At 47.2% G+C, this 19,501-nt stretch overlaps 1 protein-coding gene and 1 long non-coding RNA gene across 2 annotated transcripts; one reads left to right on the forward strand and one right to left on the reverse strand.

Moving 5' to 3' along the window:
- Nucleotides 1-271: 271 nt before the first annotated feature.
- On the reverse strand, nucleotides 272-4,225 carry LOC148684008 (uncharacterized). The gene is made up of 2 exons (XR_015946529.1): nucleotides 4,098-4,225; nucleotides 272-1,287 (listed from the first exon to the last, which is right to left on the reverse strand). It is a non-coding gene; the product is annotated as an uncharacterized LOC148684008 (long non-coding RNA).
- On the forward strand, nucleotides 4,137-17,992 carry LOC118094143 (zinc-binding protein A33). Its single transcript, XM_035134185.3, has 6 exons — nucleotides 4,137-5,208; nucleotides 8,397-8,492; nucleotides 8,976-9,212; nucleotides 10,965-10,987; nucleotides 11,475-11,599; nucleotides 16,143-17,992. Exons 1-6 carry the CDS (start codon nucleotides 4,726-4,728, stop codon nucleotides 16,691-16,693), a joined length of 1,515 nt encoding a protein of 504 aa, XP_034990076.2. The 5' UTR covers nucleotides 4,137-4,725; the 3' UTR covers nucleotides 16,694-17,992.
- Nucleotides 17,993-19,501: the final 1,509 nt, after the last annotated feature.

Below are 19,501 nucleotides of genomic sequence, written 5' to 3' on the forward strand. Positions count from 1 at the left end.
CGGAAGCTGTACACCGGCTCCCTTGGCCAGTAAAGTGAGATGAGCTCCGCAACCCCAGAGTTGTCTGCGACTGGACCTAATGGTCAGGGGTCCCTTTACCTTTACACCTACAGGTGGAGTCCCTGCATTCCACCCTACCAGCCCCAATGGGAACCAGCCATCGCTGTGGGAAGCCTCACCTTTTCTTGAGAAGCAAATGGAAAAAAACGTACTGGGATTTATTTTGGGGGGCGGGGGGGGGGCGGAAAGGAACAATGATAAATCCATGTTCTTAGTAGCATAATGTTACTTCATGTGATTTATTTAGCCAGGACTTTCTTACTACCGTGGTAAAATATATTTATTTGCAATAATGAGAACCAGATTACTTGGTTCTGCCAGAACCCCTATAAAAATGATAGTTAACACTCATGACCCAGCCATCGCCAGAGATTAAATCCTTTGCTGGTATTTTGGGTCTTGCCTTCCTGTTTCCACCAGGCTTTTGCTGTCCAGATCCTTTCAAGAGAAACTACTGGGTTCATCCGAAAAGCAATATGAAGTCTCCATTCCACAAGGGGACGTCCTGCTGTTTTTGTTTGTTTGTTGCTGACTTGTTGTGTCCCAGTGAAGCGGGATGTTTCATTCCAGCCACATGCAGAGGTCATTTCAGTATCCCGGAATCATAGAACTGTAGAGTTGGAAGGGACCCCGAGGAATGCAGGAATCTCAACTGGATCACACACGACAGGTGTTCAAAAACCTCTAAGGAAGGAAAGTCCACCACCTCTCATAGGAGTCTGTTCCACTGTTCTTACCGTCAGAAAGTTCTTCCCGATATTTATTTGGAATCTCCTTCCTTGCCATTGGTTCGAGTCCTAGCCTCCAGAGCAGGAGAAAGCAAGCATGCTCTCTCCTCGTTGTGACAGCCCTTGAGATATTTGAAGATGGCTATCGTCTCTCCTCTCAAGTCTCCTTTTCCCCCAGGCTAAACAGACCCAGCTCCTTCAACCGTTCCTCATACGAAGGCTAGGTTTCCAGACCCTTGATCATCTTGGTCACCCTCCTCCGCACATGTTCCACCTTGTCCATATGGGTGGGTTGATTTGTCCTTCAAAGTGCTCCACCTTGCAGGTGATAATGTTATGTTTTGCCAAGGAGCTCGTGAACAGTTACCCAACTGCAGTCTGGGGTGTGCCAGATATTGCACAACTGAAGTGAGGAATATGGGGCAGGAGGTGGGTGAAGTGGAGTCATTTGGCGACTCTTCTACCTGCTGTAACACACTGGACTTCACCTTCTGCTGTCCTGGGTCATGGGGGGAGAGAATGGGTCTGAGTCAGAGATCGAGACTCCTTTGCTCCACTTCCTGTGCGGCCGAATGATTAATATTTGTGTTTAGATGAATGGAACCTTTCAAAATCTGTAATGCCGGAGAGGATTAGCAATATACCCTCGGCCATAAAAGAGATGTGAAGCGTGCGGCATTAATAACCAAATCCTCCCACTCTGGGGTGAGGCAGGATGAGTCATTTGGAAATTTAAAGCCAGCGTTTCTTTTTTTTTCTGCTTGCCCAGAATTAGGGTGACACCATTATCTCTACTGCTCTGCTCTTCCCAGATTTTTTTTAAAGTTTTTTTTTAACTAATTCTGGATCTATAGCGTATGGGGAGCATATAGCTAAACATTCAGTCAGGCCTAGAATTGCTGCAAAGTTGGTATCTAAAACACCAGCATTCCAGACTTCAATCTCAGAGACTCCAAAGATGACCAGACTTTGTCCCGAAACGTCTGTGTCAAAGAGCTTGAACAAAGAGGAATGTTGTTGAAATATCCTTTTATTCCCCCTCCAAATAATTTTTGTTGGTTTTTATGTAAATACAAGAACATACAGTGGTACCTCGGGTTACAGACGCTTCAGGTTACAGACGCTTCAGGTTACAGACTCCGCTAACCCAGAAATAGTACCTCGGGTTAAGAACTTTGCTTCAGGATGAGAACAGAAATCGTGGGGCAGCAGCGGGAGCCCCCATTAGCTAAAGTGGTACCTCAGGTTAAGAACCATTTCAGGTTAAGAACAGACCTCCAGAACGAATTAAGTCCTTAACCTGAGGTACCACTGTATAACCACAGTAACTTGTCCAGTGGTACGTTAATATGCAGTAGACAAGCAAGGTGTTTATTTATGCACTATCAATTCAAGTCTCCTCTCTGCGGAGAATCCTGTGCTGTGGGAGGAATAAAAGCATATTCTGTCTCATTTATAAAGGAAAATAATGGAAGCCAAGTCTCACCAAAAGGGTCTACTCTTGAAGTGCCTTGAAATTAGCCTTCTGTGATGAGTAAGGCATTCTGATACAGCCACATTCCAAACATTATTTCCCCAGATTTTAATGGGGATTTCTGTAGGTTGTTGGTTTTTTTAAAATTATCCTTTTCAAATTCATACATTTCACAAATTTTATACATTTCATTAATATTACAATCATTTTGACACTTCAAAACTTGACTTTCTTCCCCCTCTTTCTGAGGTTCCTTAAATTTATTTTTAATATCTTCTGCATATCCAAACTAACCCATTTTGCTCATTTATTCATCTTCTTTAAATATATACTCTTATAAAACTGCAGGTTGTTTTCCATTACAAATATCATTCTAGTTCTGTCAATAGTGAATTATTTGTATTATACATATTTAGATATTCTCTGAAAATAATCCATTCTTTTGATGTCTTCTGGTTCTCTATTCCTCGCACCCAACCCGTCAATTTAATGGAAAACAAATAAAGAGATGAAAAGAAAAGAAAAACAAAAGAAGTATATTTAGTAACATCAAACCTGTGAAAACAACAATTAGAGAAACCAGGTATAATGGAAAGGGTTGGAAGTAACACTGGTTCGAATCCAGATTTAGAACCTAGATTAGAATACATTTTAGACTGTATTTGGTTGTATATAATTTTATGTTTACATGTGTAAGAGTTGAATTATATCCGAAGTACGAGGACATTGTTTTGTATTTTGTACTTTATATTTGGTAATTTGATGTATTTTTAAAATTTTCTCAATAAAGTAATTAAAAAACAAAAAAGCAAACAAACTGCGGGTTGTTTCCAGTATTGGGCTACTGTTAATCGGGCTGCTGATAATAATAAAAATACTAAATCTCTGCATTTAAGGTTTATGAAAAGGGGATCTCACTGCATACAAATTCAAGTTGGGAAATTTACTTAGTACGTTACAAAGGGAGTGCCCATCACCCCTGACTACTCGTCCTGCTAGCTAGGGATGATGGGAGTTTGTAGTCCAAAAACAGCTGAAAACCTAATTTCCCCTGGTGCTAGAGGTAAAGAGTTACAGACTGAGCGCCTTTCTGTTTTTTTCTCCAACCCACCAAACTCCCTATTTCTTTCCCCATTGTCTCCTCTTCCTCATAGGACCCTGCCTCTTCCCAGATTATAATATACTGTAATATAATATAATATAATATAATATAATATAATATAATATAATATAATATAATATAATATAATATAATATAATAATATATTATTTTTACCCTGCCTACTCTCGGAGGCTCCCAACAGAGTATTAAACAGAATAAAACACCAAACATTAAAAACTTCCCAATACAGGACTGCCTTGAGATGTCTTCTAAAAGTCAGATGGTTGTTTATTTCCTTGACATCTGACGGGAGGGCGCCACCACCGAGAAGGCCCTCTGCCTGGTTCCCTGTGACTTCACTTCTCTCAGTGAGAGAACCGCCAGAAGGCCCTCGGAGCTGGACCTCAGTGTCTGGGCTGATCAATGGGGGTAGAGACGCTCCTTCAGGTATACAGAGAACCCAAAGTGTCATGTTCACTGCCCTGCTCTCAGAGGTTACCAGCAAGATTGAGGTTGTTCAACAAGATAGCTCAGTTGATAGAGCATGAGACTCTTAATCTTAGGGGCATAGGTTCGAGACCAACGTTGGGCAAAAAGATTCTGGCATTACAGGGGGTTGGACTAGATGACCCTCGTGGTCCCTTCCAGCTCTACAGTTCAATGATTCTAGTATCCTCTCAGGACTTTCGGAGAGAGAGGCTTCCTAATCCCAGCCCCCACTTTCTTCTCTCACCTGGAACCGGTTTGATGCCCTCCAGCCTCCAGATGTTTCCTGGGGCGGGGCGGGCGCGGCTGTGATGCATCTGGATGTTGGCACCGAAGGGGCGGGCGCAAGGAAGGAGCGGCGGGGCGGCTCCTTGACCCAAAGGAGAGAGATTTTAAAGACGGGGGTCGAAGAAACGGCAGGGGCGGCAAATCAGGACCTCGGAGCGGGAGACCTTAGTTTAAACCGTTTTAAGAATAGTCCAGAAATCTGTACTGATTCTCGTACCGTCTGTGAAAGAGAGGGGCGAGAATAAGACGACGGGGTGGAAGCGAGGAGGACAGGCGAAATCCGACGAAGGAACCAAGGGGAACAGAAAAAAAGACGAGAGAGAGATAGGAGGAAGGAAAGAAGGAAGTAGAAAAAGGTAATTTCTAGCCACTTTTAAAGGAATAACAAAGCTGCGCATACAGTAAAGAGCAGATCGATAAAGCGGGGAGAACTGAAAAATAGAAAAGTCAGAAGAGGAGGAGGGTGGCGGCGGTGTCCTCCACGCAGTAGAAGAAAATAACTTTAAAACAGGAAAGCAAGGAGAGAGAAAGATAAATACAGATTCCAGCGCTGTGTAGGAAAGGCCTGAGTCTTCCTTCTTCTCCCCATGGCGGCCCCGACGGGAGTGGAGCAATTTGCCGAGGACCTGATCTGCTCCATCTGCCTGGAGCTCTTCCAGGACCCCGTGATGCTGGAATGCGGGCACAACTATTGCCAGCCTTGCATCGCCCGCTACTGGGCAGAGGTGCCAGGCGGCGGCGGGGGAAGCAGCAGTAGTAGCAGCAGCAGCAGCAGCAGCAGCAGCGACGGCGAGGACGCGCCTCTGCCCACATGCCCGGAGTGCCGCCGGGAGATCCCGGGGGGCAAATTCACGGCCAACCGCGTCCTGGGCCAGCTGGCACGGAAGACCCTGGAGACCCTGTCCGCCCGGGCGAGCGACGATGATGCCGAGCCCGACGGGCTGCTGGACGACGAAGTGCAGGGCGAGCTGCTCTTCTGCGCTGACGACGGCTGCCTGGTGAGGGCGCTGCAGCCGGATCACTGGGGGCACCAGTGCATCCCTTTGGACGGGGCTGTGGAGCGCTACAAGGTCGGTAGGCGGCGTTCAAGCACCCTATAGTGCTAGATTATAGAATCCTAGAGTTGGGTCCCAAGGGTCATCTAGTCCAACCCCTGCAATGCAGGAATCTCAGATAAAAAATCCAGGGCAGATCAGACTTCCCCCATCCTAGTGCCTTCCAGCTGCCTTTGAATACTCAAATGTGGAAGAACTGTGGCCTGGGTTCAGTTCTGAGCCTGAAAACAACCCCCCTAGCTTCCAAATCCCTAGCCTAGGGCTTTTATTTAACTGTGGGAGATCTTGAGATTTAAAGGGGGGAAATGGGCTAGATCTGTCACGTCTGCCCTCCTCTGCTTTTAGGCGATGATGCCTATTACTTGACTGGCTTCCAAAAAATGGCAAGACAGCAGGGCTGAACTGGGTGGCTGTGGTGCTTCTGTTTATTCTACTGAGCGGGCGCTGGGATTTCTGCTCCAAACTTCTACCCTGTTGCACAACCGCCTGTTATTGCTGTCTGCAGTAGCCTGTTGCGCCACGAGGGGGCGCCATGCCACTTCGCAACTTGCACTTCTTAGGACAGTCCAGTTTTCAGCGTCAGTCAATGCAACCAGAATTCTGCTTCGCTGGACGTTATTATAGCTTAATTATTGCAACTCAACAAAGCACGTTCTCCAGATGTTACCTAGCTGGCCCCTGCTTGTGGAAACAGTAGAGCCTTTTACATCAAATCCCTGGTTTTCTCATGATGTTTGCAATTGGACATGATTGTTTCCTGGCACATTCAGAATCGTAATGTAGAAAAGCCTTGTTCGGACTGCCCTATTTCAGAATGCAGGTGGAGGCTGCATGCTTAGATTCCTTACTGTGAAAAACAAACCAAAACCCAAGAAGCATATTATTATTACATTTGTATACCACCCTTCGTCCGTAGATCTCAGGGTGGCACACAATGTAAAGAGGAAAGAGCTGGCCTTTGGGCCTCTTATATATTAGCTTAGTATGTGTGGGGAGTTTAAAAGAAAGAAAGAAGAATAAGCTTCAAGAAGCTTTTAAGCAATGAGTTCCTTCCCTTTTGGTCTGATGTGTTGCAATCTCCATGGGGCTGTTCCACATGGTTAATCTGAATGTGCAATTTATTCTGTGAATCCTGTGAATTACCTGTGGGTCTCAAAGTGGAAGAATGGCTCACACATCACCTGACCATTACTCATTTTTGAGAGAAAAAAGGATGCCTGTTGCTTGAGCCTTAAGCTCAGTTTCGCAACTCTAGGCAAACAGTCTTTCCTAGATGTGATTCAGAGCTGCACATGATCACCTCAAGCTGCTTTAGCTGCATAGCTGCCAAGTTCTCCCTTTTTTTAAGGGAAATTCCCTTATGCTGAATAGGCTTCCTCGCGAGAAAAGGGAAAACTTGGCAGCTATGTTTAGCTGTATGTTTCCAAACATCTCCCCTAGCTGCGATTTCAGGTCTGCAGTGCCTCTAGGGTTGTCAGACTCAATAGAGGACAGGACTACTGTGCCTTTAATTGCCTTGCTCTCTTTTGAGTCTGGAAACTTTAAAGAGAAACCAGCAGACCCTTTGCTTGGAAATTAAACAAAGGGTCTGCTGGTTTCTCTTTAAGGTTTCCAGACTCAAAAGAGAGCAGGGCAATTAAAGGCACAGAAGTCCTGTCCTCTATTGAGTCTGGCAACTCTAAGTGCCTCTCAGGTACCTTGTTACTCTTTGGACTGCTTCCCTGACTTTCTTGGTTGGTGAGCTGGTTTGCATGAACTCTGAGCACTGGCCCCTCCGGGTGTGCCTTGCCTTCTTGCTCCAGCTGTTGTAAGTGTTGATCACTTGTAGAGCCATGAAAATCAGCTGAGACATCGCTACGTACTGGGCAGTTGTTACTCAGGATGATGACTTTGTTAAACACGCAGTTTAATAAATACAAGCTGCTAATCCAGGCTTCACTCAAAAAAATGGCAGTGTCTGGTGAAAAGGAACATGCCAAATTTGGAAAGTAGGTGGGGAAAAATGGATTGCAGGCAATTTATTTTGAAGAGGGTGTCGTTCATGTGTGCTGGAACCACTTCTAATTTAGTGTTGCCATACGTCCGGAATAGGGTGATGACTTTTTCATTTTTTTCCTCACAAATTATTTCCTGTAGCACAAATGGACGAACTTTTGCCTATTAATGACTAAAATGAGGTATATTCCATTGAAATATTAAAAAAGGTCACGCACAAACCATTTTTAATTTTTTTTGTATGCCGTTTTACCATTTCATAAAATTGCATTAACAATTCTATATATATTTCGTATCAAATTTGGACACAGCACCACATTCCACAATGGGGAGTGTTCTTAGCAACATAGGGTATACAAATGTCACACCTGTGCAAGGTAAAAGCCCCTTTTTGGGACCTCAAAACTCAGCCAGCAGACCCTGCAGGGCATGCTGGGAAAAGAACCTATAGTAAAGGTAGCAAAACATCGTCCTCTAGTGGCGTCTATACTGTTACTGCAGCTAAAGAAAGCTTCCTTGTGTGTTTGATGACCCTCTAAAGCTTGGGTTCCATTTTATATCTGCTTACAGTGACTTCAAAAATGGTCAAAAAACTGATAAATCTTTTTTAAAAAATCATTTTGTGCGTGAGTTTTTTAAAAAATCAAATCTCTTTGAAAGTAAGATTTTATCTAATCTTTAATGAAAGCTCATAAAATTATTATACAGGGAAATGAGGTTGTAAAAAAGTCATCACCGTAGTCCGGAATCTCCCGGACAAATCTTCATAAGCAGCATCCGGGTGGAAATAGCTGAATTGTCTGGGAAAATCCAGACGTATGGCAGCCCATGTCGGCAGTGTAGATTTTGGCGAATTGCATTAAAATTAGAGCTCAGAACATTGGCCAAAAACAACCAACCAACCAACCCCCCTTTCACTTTTTGAAATATTGCCAGGTAGAAAGCCATGTCCTATTGATAACAACAAACTGGGTGTGTTTCTTTGAGAGGCGAAGCCCAGCATAAAGCTTATGTCTCCTCTTATGGCTGGTAAAGTGGGCTAATGTTGCCTTTTGGTTTTCCAGAAACTTCCCCCCCAACAACAACAAAACCCCCTAACCAGGCTATTGATCGCTGTAGCTAGTTGGCAGCCCTACATGAGTGACGGTTGCCAATGTATCCACATTGCCCTTTTGTGTTCATTCTTTGCCATGTCTGTTTCCATGCAGGAGGTCCTAACAGCTGCTCAGGCGATGCTGGAATCCAGAGCCCAAGCGGCGAAAACGCTGCAAGAGCAGAGCGCCCAGAAATTTCCGGAAATCTCTGTGAGTCCAAGCCTCTTTGATGTTTCCGCCCTTGTTTCATGGAGCCAAGCTGCATGTTACTTTCAGCACACACACTTTTGCTTTTGAATGTGCATTTAATGCCTGGTTTGAAGTGTGAGGAAACGGCAGAATCTATTAAGAAACATGTCCGAGAGGATGACATTAGATAAGACGGAACCTTAAAGCGCAATGGCATGTAATTTGGCTTATAAACATTGATATCGGGTGAGCGGGAAGTCACTAGTTTTGTTGAATTGGGATATAACTGTTGAGTAACTATTTTCTATATGGAAAAAAGAATACAATATTATTATTAAAAAGTGCATCTAATGCTGCTTCTAAATGAAGGAAAAAATAGCATTGCGCATCCCAGTTCAGCCTGAGAGGGTCCCTTTTTTATAAGCCCACTGGGGCTGCCAGATCAGAGTCGGTGTCCATCGCTCACATGTCCTCCTTTTCCCTCCATTGCTGTTCCTTCCCAAGGCCCAGCGCCTCCGCCTGGAGCAGCATCTCTCCGCCCAGTTCACGGAGCTCCACCAGTGGCTTCAGGAGAAGGAGGCAGCGATGAGGAGGGAGATCCGGCGCGAGGAAGAGCTCCTCCTCAGCGAGCTGGAAAGGAACCAGCGCAACGGGCAGGAGCAAGTCCGCGCGGCTGAGGAACAAGTGGCGAAGATCCAGGCCCGCCTGGAGGAGCAGCTGGACCCCGAAGCCTTCCTTAAGGTCAGTGCGCCTCCGAACAAATATATGGGGAGGGCATCATTTCTGGATTGCAGGCAGGTGTGGTCTCCCAGAGGCACTCCAGATCCTGCACTAATCATGTAAATGAAATATGCTTGTGTCTCTTTGCTTATTATGATCGAGCAGAAAGTATGGCAAATCTGTACCTGTGTAGAAAGGGGACGTAGGGGGCCTGCCACCTGCAAAGGATGCAGGTTAATAGGTGGAAAGTGGAGCCAATGAAATCTGCCCGTCAGGCACGCCGAGTTCCACCCAGCATTGTGGGTGCCTGGCACGTGTGTGTGATGTCACACATGTGCGTGATGTCATATGTTGCCGCCGAAGCAGAAGGGCCCGATGGAGCCCCCTGTCCATAGCTGCCAAGTTTCCCGTATTCCCCGGGAAACCCCCGTTTTTCCAGCTGTCCCCAGCCGAAAAAACAGGTTCCCCCCCCGGTTTATTCTGGCGTGGCGGCCATTTTGGAACTGGGCGGAGCATGCTCAGAAGCGACTTTTGATGCTGCTCTGCCCAGTTCCAAAATGGCTGCAGCGCGACTTCTGGTGCGGCGGCCATTTTGGAACTGGGCAAAGCAGCATCAAAAGTCACTTCTGAGCATGCTCCGCCCAGTTCCCAAATGGCGGCAGCATTACTTCCGGTCTGCTACTTCGGGTCCAGTCTCTTAGTTTTCAAGATGGAACTTGGCAGGTATGACCCTGTCACAGCGGAAGGGCCCGACTGAGTGCCCCACCACAGCACCTTCTCGGTAGTGGTGCCCGCCCTGTGGAATGCCCTCCCATTGCCACTGAAGCCAGCAAGAGGGTTTCCTTTGCTGAGCAAGCCCTAGGCGACAGAAAGTCACCATGACTGCCTCAGTTAATATAATCCGGCTGGAACACACAAATCCAGTCATCATTTGGCATGATGTCATGAGAAGCCTCGTGTGAGAGGCAATTGCATTGCTCGCTTCCGTTTGACCAAGGGTGGAGGGCCTTTTTCTTATCAAGGACTGCATTTCCTTCTGGGCAGCCTCCTGGGGTGGGTGTGGCCAGGGGGGCAAAAGTGGGCAGAGCAACAAATATGACTCTTTGCCTTTGTACAGCTGGCTTCACACCCAAAAAAAGCTTGGAGAGCTACTTTTGGCCCCTTGCCCCTGAGGCCTGAGGTCCCCCACCCCTGCTTTAGACCTTGGCTGGGATATTACAACCAGTTTTGTGATGGCTTGGGGCCCAAGATGGCCTTTCTCAATTTGGGCTGACCCATTTTCTGTGGCCCAGCACATCGAGAGGTATGGCCCATGGGATGGTGTCATGAGGCAGGGCCTGCTCGATGGTGGCTCTCCTGCTCATGGAACTCCCAGCCCTGGGGAAATTTGGCTGTCCTCGTCGTTGACAACTGTTAAGCCTAACTTGAAGATGCATTTAGCCATTCATTCAAACCTTTGGTACTTAGACGCAGGGAGGAGTCCATTAGCTTAAGTGTTACTGTATTTACGGTGCCTGTAGCATCACACTTTTGAGTTTTGATATAGGTTTTAGCTACTATTTTAGCAATGGGTGTTATCGTGATTGTCAATAGCAGTTGCTGCACGACACTCTGGGCTCCTGTGGGAGGAAGGCACGAAACCCATAACAATGATGAAAAATAAGTTAAGACGCCCTGTTTTAAGTAGCTTCTGTGATATCCAGGACAGGAAACAATATTCTAAATGGTCGGAACATTTCTGCAGATTTCCTTTCCCCTTTTTCTTTTTTGCAGGACATTAAAGCCTTCACAGAAAAGTGAGTAGACCGTACGACTGAACCTCCTGCTTCTGTTCTTAACCCTCTCAGCAAACATGCATTTACTTGACTTCATCTGGGGATGCAACTGGAGCTGTGTCAGCAGTATTGTTAGAGGGTGGGCCAGGGTCTTGGATCTTCTGCCTCTCCCCATCACTTTTTAAAATGATTTTTTAAAAAAAGAAAAACTCTGCTTCCAGCTTTCTTTGTCTGCTGTTTGTTTTCTGCTCATGATCTGTGATCCACAACTAGAGCTCATTCCCTGCTAGATCAGGAATATAACACCAGTGCCTTTTGCATCGATTAATCCACACTAGCAAATACTCCCGTGTTTGAATAATGTGATATGACTCATATTTAGGGGCTAAATGAGCATTAGTACAAAGAGCAGCACTTTCAGATCTGGCCACTAGGTGGAGATAAAGAGCAGCTTGTGACACGCATAATCATGTATTCAACTTTATACGATTTCCCCCTGTTCTTGCAGATATTGCCCTAGTGATGACAAAGGATCCACACTGCCTGTGGTCGCCCGTGAGTTCAGCCTGGGCCAGTTTAAGGGCCCCATTCAGTACATGGTGTGGAAGGAGATGCTGCCAGCTCTGAGACCTTGTAAGTATCGGAGCGATGAGGATTTATTGCCACAACAGCTTGGCATAAACTGTTTCTGTGATGCTGTGGCAAAATCTGCCACTTGAGGCCAGAGCTGCTCTGCAATAATAATAATAATAATAATAATAATAATAATAATAATAATAATGGTAAAGGGACCCCTGACCATTAGGTCCAGTCGTGACCGACTCTGGGGTTGCGCGCTCATTTCGCATTATTGGCCGAGGGAGCCGGCGTATAGCTTCCAGGTCATGTGGCCAGCATGACAAAGCCGCTTCTGGCAAACCAGAGCAGCACATGGAAACGCCGTTTACCTTCCCGCTGTAGCGGTTCCTATTTATCTACTTGCATTTTGACGTGCTTTCGAACTGCTAGGTTGGCAAGAGCTGGGACTGAACAATGGGAGCTCACCCCGTCACAGGGATTTGAACCGCCGACCTTCTGATCAGCAAGCCCTAGGCTCAGTGGTTTAACCCACAGCGCCACCTGGGTCCCTATATATTTATTTATACCCCACCTATTTGGCTGGGTTTCTCCAGCCACTCTGGGCAGCTCCCAACCAAATATTAAAAACATAATACAGCATTAAACTTTAAAAACTTCCCTAAACAGGGCTGCCTTCAGATGTCTTTTAAAAGTAAGATAGTTGCTTATTGCCTTGACATCTGCTGGGAGGGCGTTCCACAGGGCGGGCACCACTACCGAGAAAGCCCTCTGCCTAGCTCTCTGTAACCTCACTTCCCGCAGTTAGGGAACCACCAGAAGGCCCTCGGAGCATAGCTGTCAAGTTCTCCCTTTTTAAAGGGAAATTCCCTCATTCCAAATAGGATTCGTTGTGAGAAAAGGGAAAACTTGACAGCTGTGCCTCGGAGCTGGACCTCAGTGTCTTAGTTTAACTGTTCTTTCATGCAGAGGAGCCAGTGTGGCATAGTAACTAGAGCAGCCCCTCCCCAAGCTGATGCCCCTAGACTTTTTTGACTACAAGTCCCATCAACCCCAGGTAGAATGGTCAAAGGTCAGGGATGATGAGAGATGTAGATCAACACTGTCTGGAGAGCTTCAGCTGGGGAAGGTTGGGTTTGGTATTGGATTGGGACCAGGGATGCCCAGCTTCAAATTTATACAGTCATACCTCGGTTTAAGTACGCTTCGGTTTGAGTACTTTCAGTTTATGTCAGGGGTCCCCAAACTAAGGCCCAGGGGCCAGATGTGGCCCAATCACCTTCTCAATCCGGCCTGCGGATGGTCCGGGAATCAACATGTTTTTACATGAGTAGAATGTGTCCTTTTATTTGAAATGCATCTCTGGGTTATTTGTGGGGCATAGGAATTCGTTCATATTTTCCCCCAAAATATAGTCCGGCCCCCCACAAGGTCTGAGGGACAGTGGACCGGCCCCCTGCTGAAAAAGTTTGCTGACCCCTGGTTTAAGTACTCCACGGACTCGTCTGGAACAGATTAATCCACTTTCCATTACTTTCAATGGGAAAGTTCGTTTCAAGTTAAGTACACTTCAGGTTAAGTACAGACTTCCGGAACCAATTGTGTACTTAAACCGAGGTACCACTGTATTTGGTCCCGAAACATACTAAGCAGACTTCAGCCAGGTTCTGTTTCTGAGCATAACCTACCTCACAAGGTTGTGAAGACAAACAACAATAACAATAATTTATTACTTATACCCCACTCATCTGGCTGGGTTTCCCCAGCCACTCTGGGCGGCTTCCAACAAAATATTAAAAACTTCCCTAAACAGGGCTGCCTTCAGGTGTCTTCTAAAAGTCAGATAGTTGTTTATCTCCTTGACATCTGATGGGAGGGCGTTCCACAGGGCAGGTGCCACTACCGAGAAGGCCCTCTGCCTGGTTCCCTGTAACCTCACTTCTCTCACTGAGGGAACCGCCAGAAGGCCCTCAGCGCTGGGCCTCAGTGTCTGGGCTGAACGATGGGGGTGGAGATGCTTCTTCAGGTATACAGGACCGAGGCCATTTAGGGCTTTAAAGCTCAGCACCAACACTCTGTACAGTGGAACCTCGGTTTACGAACACAATTGGTTCCAGAAGTCTGTTCATAAACCGAAGTGTTCATAAACCGAAGCGAACTTTCCCATTGAAAGTAATGGGAAGTTGATTAATCCGTTCTAGACGAGGAAAAACACCCCCTAAAGCAGCAGGGCCTTCGCTCCGATGCCTTCGCGGAGGCCGGGGAGCGCTCCCTGGCCTCCGCGAAGGCATCAGAGCGAAGGCCCTGCTGCTTTAGGGGGTGTTTTTCCTCGACTAGAACGGATTAACTGCTTTGCTCCGATGCCTTCGCGGAGGCTGGGGAGCGTTTCCGCGACTGGGCTGCAGCCGCGAAAGTGCTCCCCGGCCTCTGGGAGGCATCGGAACGAAGTCCCGGCTCCGATGCCTTCTGGAGGCCGGGACTTTGTTCCAATGCCTTTGCGGAGGCAGGGGAGCACTTTCGCGGCTGCAGCCCAGTGCGGAAATGCTCCCCAGCCCCCGGAAGGCATTGGAACGAAGGCTCAGCCTCCCCGAAGGTATCGGACGCTCTGATGCCTTCGGGGAGGTTTGGCCTTTGCTCCGATGCCTTCGGGGAACCCGGGCCTTCGCTCCGGGCCTCCAGGAGGCATCGGAGCGAAGGCCCGGCCTCCCCGAAGGCATCGGACGCTCAGCAGGCCTCGGGCACCTCTGTTTACTAACTTCCGGGTTAGGATAGTTCGTAAACCGAAAGTTCGTAAACCGAGGTGTTCGTAAACCAAGGTTCCACTGTATTGTGAAACGTACTGGGAACCAATGTCTTTCAGGACTGGTGTCACCAGTCTGACTGCCACATTCTGGATTAGTTGTAGTTTCTGGGTCACCTTCAAAGGTAGCCACACGTAGAGCGCATTGCAGTAGTCTAAGCAGGAGATGACTAGCGCATGCACCACTCTGGCAAGACAGTCTGTAGGTAGGTAGGGTGTCAGCCTGTATTCCAGATGGAGCTGGTAGACAGCCACCCTGGACACAGAATTAACCTGTGCCTCTATGGACAGCTGTGAGTCCAAAATGACTCCCAGGCTGCACACCAGGACCTTCAGTGGGCTTCAGTTACCCCATTCAGGACCAGGGAGTCCTCCACACCCACCCGCCCTCTGTCTCCCAAGAACAGTACTTCTGTCTTGTAAGGATACGACCTCAATCTGTTAGCCGCCATCCATCCAAAAGTGAGTGTGTGTGTGTGTGTAATCTTGCATCTCTTTTGATCCCTGCCCCATCTGAAGCAAACTGGGATACCTGAGCTGGTAGAGCATAAGACCCTTAATTTCAGGATTGTGGATTTGAGCCCCAAAAGATTCCTGCATTGCAGGGGGCTGGACTAGATGACCCTTGGGGTCCCTTCCAATTTTACAGTTTTAGGATTCTATGAAGTGCCATGCCTGCTCTTGTACCGAGTGCCAGCTGATGAAATATCTCCAGTTAACACAATTGGGTTGCCATTTGTGAAACTTGAGTTCTTTGTGTGGTTTTGGGTGGGCATTAGAGAAGAGCAGGGCTTTATCTGAGGAGATAAAGAAATAAAAAGAACTACGTAACTTTTAGAAGATATCTGAAGGCAGCCCTACACCGGGAAGTTTTTAAATGTTTGACACTTTAAAATGTTTTTATATGTGTCGGAAGCCACCCAGAGTGTCTGGGGCAACTCAGCCGGATGGGCAGGGTATAAATATACAGTAAATAAATATGAATATGAATATGAATATGAATATGAATATGAATATGAATATGAATATAAATATAAATATAAATATAAATATAAATAATATAAATATAAATATAAATATAAATAAATATAATAAGAATTATAAGAATGCCTTTAACCCAGGCTTCCTCAACCTCGGCTCTCCAGATGTTTTTGGCCTACAACTCCCATGGACCAGTGGTCAGGGATGATGGGAATTGTAGTATCAAAACATCTGGAGAGCCGAGGTTGAGGAAGCCTGCTTTAACCACTATGCGGCAGGCAGGAATTTAACAGGTTATGCCTTTTCAAGAATGGAACTATAATTACAGGAAAAGTTTATCCTGTTGACATTGTGACTAGATCGACACAGCTATAAAAAAATGCTATGAAAACACACTGAGAAACCATTGTAAATCTCACAAATGATAATATCACTGAGTTGCGATTTTAGGTCTACAGTCCCATCCGGTGTCACAGGGTTATAACGCATTTATAACGCTGCATTTTGACTAATGTAGCTGACTCCTCTGTCTGTCTTCTTGTGTGTGGGCCCTGATTTATCACTGGGCCCTCTACCCTACTTGCCAAAGACAATACAAATTTGTATGTGAAACAAAGGATATGCAGATCCATGCCCTCTTTGTGTGAGAAGGGTGGCGGGCCTGATGCACGTGCAGTGTGCTGGGCCCAGAAAATCCTTTTGGCACCTCTGAGGTAAAAACTGGACAGTCTGTTTAGTGTAGTAGATCTATCCTGTATCCAACATTTCTGAATGTAATGTAAGGTGTCGGTAACCATTACGTTGGTCGTATCCCAACAGCTCCCTGTCAAATCACCTTGGATCCTGCCACCAACCACCCCAACCTTGTGCTCTCCAAGGACCTTGATAGCGTTCGTCTTGAAGACAACCCTGAGGACGAGGTCCCTGATGGGCCTGAGAGGTTCAGCAAGTGTGTGTGTGTGCTGGGCGCTCAGGGATTTACCTCAGGACGCCATTACTGGGAAGTAGAGGTGAGGAATAAAACCAGCTGGGACATTGGCGTGGCCAAGGAGTCCGTCAACAGGAAGGAAGCCAAAGTGAAAGTCAAGCCCAGCAATGGATTCTGGGCCATCTGGCTGAGGAACGGTAGTGAATACAAGGCCCTCGAGTCTCCCCCCAAGTTGCTGTCCCTCAAGGCCAAGCCCCAGAAAGTCGGGGTCTACCTGGACTACGAAGCGGGGCAGGTCTCCTTCTACGATGCCGACACCATGCTCCACATCTACACCTTTTCGGACATCTTCTCCGAGCGCCTCTACCCCATGTTCAGCCCTGGAGTCAACAAAGACGGGCTCAACGGCGAAGCCCTCCACCTCCTGTCCCCGCGGGCATAGCAAGGGCCGTACCTGGAAGTCCCATCAAGCCCCACCAGGACCCTGTTTCGTTTGCAAATGGTCTTAATTTATGTCGAGTTGCTGGATTAGAGTGGTCTTAAACCAGGTGGTGCCTGGCTGGGAAACCATTGGCACCCCATGCAAAGTTGCTCTGAGCTTCCCAATGAAAGAATGAGCACAGTTCAAAGTGTTGGTGCTGACCTTTAAAGCCCTAAACAGCCTCAGCCCAGTATACCTGAAGGAGTGTCTCCACCCCCATTGCCCAGACTGGACACTGAGGTCCAGCTCCGCGGCCTTCTGGCGGTTCGCTCACTGCAAAAAGTGAGGTTACAGGGAACCAGGCAGAGAGCCTTCTCGGTAGTGGAATGCCCTTCCACCAGATGTCAAAGAAATAAACAACCATCTGACTTTTAGAAGACATCTGAAGGCAGCCCTGTTTAGGGAAGTTTTTTAATGTTTGATGTTTTATTGCTCTATTATTATTATTATTATTATTATTATTATTATTATTATTATTATTATTATTTTATGCTGGGAGCTGCCCAGAGTGGCTGGGGAAACCCAGCCAGATGGGTGGGGTATAAATAATAAATTATTATTATAAAAGTACAATAGGAACTTGCATTGTTCTGTGGTGCATCAGAACCTGGGGTTGGCACAGATAAGGATCAGGATAAGGATCAGGGCCAGCTCTAGGTAGCCCCCCGGTGGCGCGGTGCTTCGCCGCGCGGAAACCATGCTGTGCCCTGCAAGGGCGGGGGCGCTGGAGCGATCTCCGCCCCTCAGCACCAGGGTGCGCGACCTGCTCGAGATGACCCTGATAAGGATAGTTATATAGGAGAAGGGAGGGAGGGCAGAAAAGAGACTTGAAACTAAATGATGAAGTTTTGGACAATGTAAAATGACAACTGACCTACAGACATGTTTTAGAAGCCATACATCCGCAATTTTGACTGAAGGGGTAGAGCAGCCAGAAGCTAAATGTTTCGGTTCTGAAATGGGAACAACAGACTGTCAGATTTAGAGACGCCAACTCCTACTTTAGGAGACACAGACTCCTACTTTAGCAAAGAGGGGGAACTTCTGAATGTACATGCAGGACACATTAAAGCCACATGACCTCAGCCTGCAGAGGGCAGCACCAACATCCCGTAGCTTCAGCGAACGATGCCTTTCTGAACATCTCCATAACTGCCACATTGACAACAGCAACATTTCATTTTTATTGGAGCAACAGAGGAAGGCAGAAGTTGAAACATTTTGCCATGGGAATAAAAGGTTTCCTGTTAATCACAGTGAGTGCTGTGTGTGTGTGTGTGTTTGTGCAAAAGCAGATACAGTCATACCTCAACATCCGAAGGCTTCGGCTTCCGAAGGTTTCGACTTCCGAAGTCGAAGCCTCCGGAAGTCCTCCCGGTGTGCACGTTCTACACCTGCGCAGAGCGGTGCACGCAGTTGGCGCATGCGCAGAAGCACGAAATCACGCTTCGCGCATGCGCCGTAGCGGCGCTTCAACAACCAAAAACCTCGACTTACAAAGACGACCGCGGAATGGATCGTCTTCGTAAGTCGAGGTACCACTGTACCCGCAAAGCCAGGATTAGTCTCCCTAGCTTACTCTCTGCCAAAGATATCGGCAACTCTGGAGCAGCAGTGGCTAACCTGCGGCCCATCCAGGTGTTTGAACTACAGCTCCCATCCTCCCCGACTTTTGGCTTGTGCTGGCTGGGGCTGATGGGAGATGGAGTCCAAGAACTTCCGGAGGTAGAGAGGCGACCCTCCTTTCTGGGCTGCTAAGATTCTCTTCTTGTAAACAGGACAAAGCGAAATTGTGTCCTCAGACAATTGCCAACAGCACAGCGGTGCCTGACAAGCATCTAAGGGAGTGGGGGGGGGCAGATCCCTGCAGAAGCTGTGCCCAAAGAGACATGTTATACCTGGATGCTTCTGGGAAAGGGAGGGCGTGAGTCTCCTGATGACGCCCCAGGGGAGGATGAGGTGATGGTAGAAAGGTATCAGTCGGATCAGCCTGGAGGTTTCTCCGCAGATGATGGGTTGGGTCATGTTTTCAGAGGTGAGTGCAGGTTGCCTGTGTGTCTGAACAGGGAGGGTGTTTAAATTTTAACATCAGTGCACCTTTCTAAAGGCATTTGTGGCTCAGTTCTTCCTTGATCTGTTATATTTACATCTGCTCTTGGGAGCCATCCGTTTGAGTGTTGCTTGTTTGGATGCTTGGTAGACGTAAGAGCCGTTTTACTCCTTCCAGATTTCTGGAATAATTACGATGCATTCTGAAACAACACACATATAGCGTCCACCACAGTGCGATAGTCATTCACACAGAATTTTACAGGGAACCAACTCAAAATAAGAGAATAATGCTATATGCATGGTATCTGAGTGCAATAGCGTGCAGCTTAAAAATCTTGCTTGAGGCAACCGGCTGCTGGGCAGATGTTGCTGGACTTCAGTTCTCAGTACTTCCAGCTAGCATGGCCAGCCATCAGGGATGACGGGATTTAAACACAAATTTAAACACAAATCCGACACATAGCTGTGAGGCATTTGCGAGCTTTTTTGCAGAGAAAGTCCTGCTGCTCCGCCATGACCTCCCTGCCAATTTGGATACAGTAATGGAACTGGAGGCCCCTCGACTGTCTTCAGGTCCAGTGTTGGACCATTTTGATCGGATACTCTCTGTTGATGTGGACAGATTCCTCCGAGCCGGTAGGCCCACCACTTGCCTCCTCGACCCATGGCCGCCTTGGCTGATTAGAGCGTGTCCAGACATCGTGCGGGTCCCCCTGG

This window comes from Zootoca vivipara, chromosome 12 (genome assembly GCF_965207765.1).
Source record: "Zootoca vivipara chromosome 12, rZooViv2.hap1.1, whole genome shotgun sequence".
Lineage (NCBI taxonomy): Eukaryota > Metazoa > Chordata > Lepidosauria > Squamata > Lacertidae > Zootoca > Zootoca vivipara.

Bases quoted from the DNA above. Each gene is read 5' to 3' on its own strand.
- LOC118094143 (XM_035134185.3), top strand. From the start codon at position 4,726: ATGGCGGCCCCGACGGGAGTGGAGCAATTTGCCGAGGACCTGATCTGC. The intron at 9,213-10,964 runs GTCAGTGCGCCT...TCTTTTTTGCAG, and splicing joins ACCCCGAAGCCTTCCTTAAG to GACATTAAAGCCTTCACAGA. The intron at 10,988-11,474 runs GTGAGTAGACCG...CTGTTCTTGCAG, and splicing joins ATTAAAGCCTTCACAGAAAA to ATATTGCCCTAGTGATGACA.